Source organism: Apteryx rowi, unplaced genomic scaffold, assembly GCF_003343035.1.
Source record: "Apteryx rowi isolate R43461 unplaced genomic scaffold, aptRow1 scaffold_559, whole genome shotgun sequence".
Lineage (NCBI taxonomy): Eukaryota > Metazoa > Chordata > Aves > Apterygiformes > Apterygidae > Apteryx > Apteryx rowi.
This window is the reverse complement of record NW_020450826.1, coordinates 31,249-39,182: the sequence shown is the minus strand read 5'-3', so window position 1 is coordinate 39,182 and position 7,934 is coordinate 31,249. Positions and strand designations below refer to the sequence as shown.

General features: G+C 36.0%; 1 protein-coding gene across 3 annotated transcripts; it reads left to right on the top strand.

Moving 5' to 3' along the window:
• CUNH2orf66 (chromosome unknown C2orf66 homolog) lies at nucleotides 1-7,421 on the top strand. 3 transcript variants are annotated; one of them, XM_026081669.1, is made up of 7 exons: nucleotides 1-355; nucleotides 677-810; nucleotides 1,191-1,893; nucleotides 1,973-3,596; nucleotides 4,164-4,308; nucleotides 5,284-5,484; nucleotides 7,177-7,421. In XM_026081669.1, the coding sequence occupies exons 5-6, from the start codon at nucleotides 4,186-4,188 to the stop codon at nucleotides 5,464-5,466; spliced, it is 306 nt and encodes a 101-aa protein (XP_025937454.1). In that variant the 5' UTR covers nucleotides 1-355; nucleotides 677-810; nucleotides 1,191-1,893; nucleotides 1,973-3,596; nucleotides 4,164-4,185; the 3' UTR covers nucleotides 5,467-5,484; nucleotides 7,177-7,421. The 3 variants fall into 3 exon arrangements, with proteins under 3 accessions (XP_025937454.1, XP_025937455.1, XP_025937453.1); XM_026081670.1 differs by lacking the exon at nucleotides 677-810 and having other exon boundaries at nucleotides 1-205; nucleotides 1,828-1,893; XM_026081668.1 differs by having other exon boundaries at nucleotides 677-1,893; nucleotides 3,162-3,596.
• Nucleotides 7,422-7,934: the final 513 nt, after the last annotated feature.

The window sequence follows — 7,934 nt, the reverse complement described above, 5'->3', positions numbered from 1 at the left end:
TAAGTAGGGAACTAAAATTTATGCACAAACCATACATCAACTCCTGCTTTTTCCCCTTTCATTATTTCTTTTAGAGGAAAGTATTCCTACTTCTGGTTGATTTAGAGAATAAATTACAYAGATGCTAAAAAGAGTGACTTTGTGGACACCTCTGAAGAGGAAAAGGAGGACTTAAAGGAGAGGTTGTCGTCTTGTCTTCATTGAGGTAGGACAAGTTTGAGCAACAGGAAGTGATGAATCTGAACACCTCTTCTGATTTGCACACTGAGACACCAAGTGGTAGTGGCCTGCTCAAACTTCCATTCCAGCAGTGTGAAGAACATCTGCTATTGCAACGATCATGTAAAAAGTAAAGGTACCAGACAGAACTAGGATAGGAGGAAATTAATATTTATAATAGAAGCAGTGTAGAAATCCTTATGAGGAAAACTTGGATTAAAACAATATGTTACTAAACCAATAAAGTAGTTATGCCAAATGTTCAGACTGMATAAATGACTAGTGAAAAAAAATGGGGTAGCTGAAGCAGTATGAACTGTAGAGAAGTAATAGGTCTATGGTGAATAAAGGACCAAGCACTTGTGGGGGGAGGGTTCAGATTAGAAGTTCAGTTATTTAGGCAACAGAATTGAATCATCCTTTTTTTTTAAATAAAACAAAACAAAACCCCACACAGCTGTGTGCTAACAGCCTGCCACCAGAAGTGCTCGTGTGCTTTGACTAATGAAGAGGTGGACTTGGACATGTATTCACCAAGGGGAGAGGAGGAAAGCAAAAGCTCTGTGTGTGTAGACCTGAGCTCATTTCATGGTAAGCAAATGAAAATTGAGCTGATCAGAGACCTGTTGACATTAACAGAGAGAAATATCAAAGATTTCAAGCAGAGAAAGTCTTGCATTTGGCTTTAACTAAATTTAGCTGATTTTTCAATTAGCTATATGTTACTTGTTTAAAAAAAAAAAAAAAAAAAAAGCTAGAACAGCTCCAGACATAGGAAGGGATGTACATACCAAAAGATTAAGGATACTGATTGTATGTATACATAGGGCATAAGAATGTGTTAGTTAAATGGTCATACTGAGGGAGGAATCGAGACTAAAACTCTCTGATGTAAGTTAGCAGACAACTATAGTGAACTGTGTTATCAGCTGATGATTCAATATAACTCAGATCTTTGTTTATTGTACCAGAAACAAAATTCTGAATGGAGTTTCTGACTACAAAGATGGGTGTCTCTGGCCAGGGAAAGAAAAGACTGAAACAGATTAATCAGAAGTCATGTATATTAAAAAAAAACAAAACAACTCTTCCTCAACAAAAGCAAGTTGTGTGGACAGAAAATCATTCCTATTTCTGTTGGGGGGGGGGGAACCAAAGAAGCTCTTTTGATCTCTGTTGACTATAAGCAATTTGAGGTGTTCTGCCTTAAGATACCCCTGCTATCTGATGTAGTGGCTGTAAACTGGCTTCTGAATAATTGAATGATGTGTTGGAAAGAAATTAAGAAATTTCCTTGTATGTTTTAAACTGCTTATTAAAACATCTGAAATTACCTACATTTATCACTCTAATGAAATCTAGCACTCCAGTTTCTCTTCATAATTAAATTTTACTTTTGCTCTTCTACCACTAACAACAGCTAATAACGAGGGACCCTTGGGTCTGATGATGAAATTTTGCTCTGATTTTTAATAGCATAAATATAGCTCTTTACTTCAGAATCGGAGAGGTAGCTTGTTTGGAAGGTTGCTTAGGATTGGTTCTGGAGGCAGGCGGATTGGGAAATGAAGGTACTGTTTTGTTTTTTAAACCTGTAACTTCTACTAGGTATTTTGCATTGGGTCTGCAGAAGGAAGACTTATGGGTATTTAATCTGGAAACCCCAAATGGAGGGTGAGTAAAATATTGCATTATTCAAAAGAAATTAGCTCGGTTTAAATAGCCATAGCAACAGCTTTATTTGATCTTCTAGGTGAAGCTAAGAGGAAATCATCAAGCAACTGCTGAGGGGCATAAACTCAAATTCTCAGCTACACACAATCTGGCTATCTAATGAGAATGATGAAACCTACCTAGAGACCTTATCTTTGGAAGCAGGGAAATCCCTGTTTTATAGACAGGGAATTGAGATGCAGAAGGTCCTGACATGTCCATGGTCACATATGTAGGCTCTAGTAAGCCAGAAATTACCCAAGAACAGGTATAACAAGCAAAGTTTGTTTTTCAAGCAAACTAGTATATTATGTTTCTTTACCCCAATTTTCCACCAGAAATATTAAAATTAAGGATGTTCTGATAATAGAAAATTAGGTAACCTGCTAATCTTACTGTTTTAATGCCATTGTTCATTTTCGGCTTGAAATTTTGAAACTTTAGATCTATGCAAATACAAAGATATCTCTAGCATAGTTAAACATGACAAAGATTGATGCTTATTTTTCAACAAACAATAAGAAGTCAAAGAGTGCACGCTTGTGTGTGTGTGTGTGTGTGTTTTGCAGAGGGAATCATGAAGGTGGAAATGCTTTCAGTTATCACTCTTGCATTCTTGAAAGTCAGGTAGAAAAACTACATACATCCCATATTGTTACCAAGAAGATGAAAACAAATGCTTTGTCAAACACAAAATTAAACAGAAAATAAATAACAGTACCTTAAAAAAGAAAAGGGGGAAAGTAACCTGGTTGCCTTAGATTGGGTCTACCTTTTTACAAGTTCTTTTGTTGTTACTGCTGTTTCTGGTACTTGATGAGTCTTTGCTGAGTTTTTGTTTGCAAAATTTAAACCAAAGAAAGATGTAAAGCTTTGCGTCAGAAATAAATATTTATAATCAGGAGTAAGATAATAGCCAAAAGTCTGTAGTTTTTAAAGTGTCTATTTAGACATATATTTTAAGTGATACTAACTAAAATATCATCTAAACAGTTGAGTGAAGAGTATAATGAAATTACAGACAAAAAGTTAGAGCAGCTTTGAGATGAAGGATGTTATGAAATAACGCCAAGGTAAATTAACATTAGCCTCCTTGCAGTCTTTGTCTTAGTGTCTAGCCTGACAGGAGGATATTGACTGCCGATAAAATCAGGAAAAAAGAGCAACACTCATTAAAGTGTTATGATTTGGGATCTTGAAACAGACCTTACTCTTCTCTCTCTCTCCAGCCTCAAGAAAATGATCCATATCTGATCTTGCTTGAAAACCATTCAATGAGCTGTAATTATCTATTAGTCACCATTCTGGAGATACTGTGTACAAATTTTTAATTAAAAATAATATTTTGATACAGCTCTGTTATCTCTGTTGGGAATTGTTTTAAGCTTCTTATATACCAACCACCAGTTTTCTGCAATACGGCTCAGGGAGGAGGAATTTGCACTGCACTGTTCAATAGCAACAGGTCTTAAGAGTATTAAGGATGAAATTCTCAAGGGTCTTTATGTCATGGATGGAAATGGAATCATTACTGTATTTTTGAACTCCTGCTTACGTCATTGACACCCACCTACAGTCCACTAGAAATATAAGTGGAGAGATCAGTTTGCTCACAGATTACAAGCAGACTAAACAAGAAGGGGCAAGCCAGAGCCAATTCACTGGTAAGCTTTATTTTAAAGAGAGTGAAAAGGAGAATCTGATACTTTTTTCTTGAATCAAGCTGTGAAACGCATCTTTAGTGCATTATACCAGATTGTATTATTATTGTAGTTATTAATATGTGTAGTACATTTTTATTTCATGCAGTTTTAAAAATTGAGCTATCTGGGTCTCAAGCCATATTTTTGCATTTTCCTTGGAGCACACAAAGCTGTAACCAATCAGCCAATGTAAAGGCCTGTACTGTCGATATAAATGTAAATTTACAAATGTAAATATTTTATATGTTAAGTATCAAACTAGTCCCTTTTAGAAAGCAAATCCAGTGTCTAGAAATAGCTTTGGTCTGGGAAACACTTTTTTAGAGTAATTTGTTTTTCCTAGTACATTAGGATAAAACCAGAAAAAAAATTGTTAGCACACACTTGAATGTAGTCTTTAGTAGGTAGATTCTCCTTGCCACCCATAAATTATTTTCAGCAGTCCACTGGACTGTCAGGCTTGCTTCATTTGGTAACAGTGACAGTTCTGTAGGACTTAAAGAGCCTGGTTCTTCATCCTTCTTACAGATATCCTGTTCATCTCTTCAACATGTGGAAGGTGGTGCTCCTGGTTTTATATGCAGTATTGGCTGTAAGAGGATTGGCAAAGGGTGCTCCCTTCCAGCCAGAAGAAAAATGGAAACCTTTAGATAACCCTAGAAACCGAGACCTGGTAAGGAAATGCTGCAAGAAAGATAACCTAAGCTTTACATGTTTTTTTTTTTTTGCATTTTCCATTGTAAGAATTTTTATCTACTAAAGTTAAATGTAAGCGGGGCCCATTGAACATAAAGCTAGAAACTGTGTACTTTGTATAGTCAATAACAGCAACTGGGCAAGCATTCTTCAGTCTGTGTGTACCTTTTAACTGAAGAGACAGTCTTGGTGTGTAGTAGTACACATAACTTCCTTACATCTCCATGCAGCAGTTTTAGTTTTAAAAAATGTACTTTGATCTATAAAACAGCTCATTTTATGAAATGGAAGAGGAATGATTATTATGTTTCTCTCAAATGTGTATTGTTCATTAGATATTGTTTAATCTTCTAGAAATACGAGTTTACAGCTGACACATCATGATAGTGTCTGAAGATCTGAAAGTTAGTTACAGCTAAGAAAGTAACATAATGGAAAATTTGCAAGATCTTATGAGGAATTTGTGAAGGAAAAAAACAGTTTCCTACATTTTTTACGTTTGTTATAAAGAAAGATTTGTTTAGGAAACATTTATTAAAACTTTCTACTTAAAGCAATTTAATTCAAATCAATTGCCCACTGTTGCTAACTCTTAGAGAAATGTTTAGCAGAACCGTACTGTTTGCCCTTAGGAAGGGTTTTGCTGCGCCCTTTTTATAAGGGATACATTTTGAATGCTGCTTGAATCCTCTGGTTCAGAGGGGAGCATAGATTATCAGCTGGTGGTTGGTGGCCTTTGGACACTTTGCGAGATGTACAAGCCATGGACAGAGTGGAGAAGTCTGAGTTATATTACCTATTTTGTACTGGTTTATGATATAGAAAAATTTTTATGATATGAAAATAGAGGATTTCACTCCATATAGGAACAGCCATTATGTTTACTTTGTTTCAGTAGAAATAATTCACCTGAGGAGTGCATGCTGTATTTTCAAATGTGAAATATCTTCAGTTTTTCAGAACGCTCCAGGCTTATTTTTCGGGCAGGGGTCTTGATCTCAGAAAGCTCCCAGCTACTTTCACTGTGAACAATGAAGGACCAAGGCCTGTCATGTTCTACTCAGATCCTATTGCTTCTGCATTTGCAGATTATGAAGAAAGGAAAAATTCTTTTCCAAATTATTTCAAAGGCTGAGAGATAATGCTGACCAAGGTAAAAGAGGGTGTCTTCCTGTAATGTAATAAAGTGAAAGACTTGGTTCAAGTGATTCTCATTTCTGTAGGAAACATAAAAGCAGCTTGTTCTTGAGAGAAATTAATAATGTGCATCTTAACTCTTTCCTGAAATTGTTTTGATACCATTGAAGTAGAGATTTATGAGGAACTTACTACTTCTGTGAAATAACACATGGTGATTGTGCAGTAAATAGTAATATCAAGTCAGATCTATATAGACTCTGCTTTTCACCTGGAGATGAATGCTGAAAATGTACAGATAATAGAGAATGTAGAAGATTTTACTTACGTAATTAGTAAAATTACAAATTGAGACTATTGGTTTCTCATGATATACAGATACTAAGAAAATTAATTTAGACTTAAAATATTGCACTAACAAAGCATACTTTAGCTTTTACATCTTTGTACATGCATGCTGTTTTCTATATTCTTACCACTAAAATTAAAGGTTGAGTAAAATGATTTCAAACTGATTCACATCTCTTCATAAAATATGAAATGAATTCAGATGGATCAAACTTGCATTATTCATAAATCCAGGCTGAATTTAGAGCAGGTTCTTTTCAGTTATTTTATTATTTTATCTATGCCACACTCTGTAATAAATAGTCTCATAGCTCCTTCTGAGGGTAAGTGAATACTGGTAATTCTGAGAACAGGTAAATAATTGTTTTCTCTCATTTTACAAATAGGTGAAGATTTCAGTAAGACTGGAATATGAGCAGTTAGGTGATTTGTCCAACATCTTAAAGAGATTAATTTGTAATCAATATTCAGCTTGGGATTTTTAGCTCTGTCCTGTTCTCTGCCTACTTAACTACATCTCCTGTTGTAGTCAAAAGCACAATATTCTTCTGTACAATGTAGACAAAAGTCCAATATTCTTCTTCTTATCCTGAATAATAATGAAGACTGCATTCAGCTTTTATTACTAGTTCTCTTTTTTGATGTGTTTTTGTGTCAGGGAAAAAAAAAAAAGTGGACCAGACAATCAGTATTGTGCATGACAAATTAGAAATGGTCTTTAAAAGGGATGCTGTAGCTCGATCATAAGGTATAGCAGTGGAGAAAAAATTACTGGTAGAAATAATTTATCTTACATAATTCAGGATAATCGTGGTAGTCTCTTCTGCCTTCAGAACTGTTTTCTAGATTTGCAGATTTTAAATTTAGTTCAACCAGTTTTCTAGAGCTCTTGTAGAAAAGACCTAAAAATACTGTACAAAAGTATTTTTCAGACTGGTTATTCTTTAAAATCCCCAAAGACTGTTTGCTTAGAATATGCATATTTGATAAGAACTGTGAAACTGCTAAACTTCTGAGCATTTGTATTATGCCACCACATTCACCACACAGCTCAATGCCTGATGTACAGCTAAAACAAACTAACAAAGGGCAGGAGAGGAAGATAGTTAAGTTGCTATTTATTTGTGACTTATCCAATCACTGAATCATATTAAAGGAAATTCTGTGGCCCAGAAATGGTAAAAAGTCTCTAATTAGCCTCAAATAAGAAAATGTCTCTACCAATAAATTGTTAATAACCTGGAAAGTAGGATTCAGCTGCAGGCAACTGGAGTATTTCAGTCAATGTTAACATGGTTTGGGTCATACACTAGGTGTATATAAATATTTCTGTCTAATATCTTTTTTTTCCCTCTTTCAGGTGTTAACTTTTGAACTTCATGTGAAGTGGTAACCTTCATAGCAAAATATTACTGCTTTGACTTTTTAACAGTTATCTGACAATTTAAAATTTTCCTCACTATCACAGTTTTTACCTGTCTGATGTTTTGCTGTACCTAGCACATTTGCTGTCTGTTAACAAATGTGCAATGTTTGGCAACAGTGGTTTGCCTAGCAGACTTGTATTTGTTTAAACAGGAATAAATGAAGAGTTCATTTCAATAGTGTGTTTTTAATTAGTCAAGTGTCTTTGTTCAAAATAAATAAATGTTACCTTTATTACAACTAAATGTCATAACATTTTAAAAGCGATTTTTTTTAAGAGATTCTTTCATCAGAGGTCTTTGGAGACTTTTACAGGACTTCAACAAAATAACCACCCCGACAGAAACTTCCCCAAACGGGTCTAGTTGTTCTCTGTTACCTATCCCCAGAACCTCAGGTCCTAAAACAGATTTCTAGATATTATCACAATCAAAATAAACCCTCCTCTTGCCGTACGACGAACATACGCCTGTTTTAACAAGACAGTTCAGCCGTTCAGGTACTTAAAATCCCGTTGCTAACATCACAGCCCGCAGGCTCCTGCTCCCCTGCCCAACGGCCGCCCCGCCCCGCGCGCCCCCAACGGCCGGTGCCTCCGCCAACGGCCGCTCCGCCCCGCGCGCCCCCAACGGCCGGTGCCTCCGCCAACGGCCGCTCCGCCCCGCGCGCCCCCAACGGCCGGCGCCGCCCCGA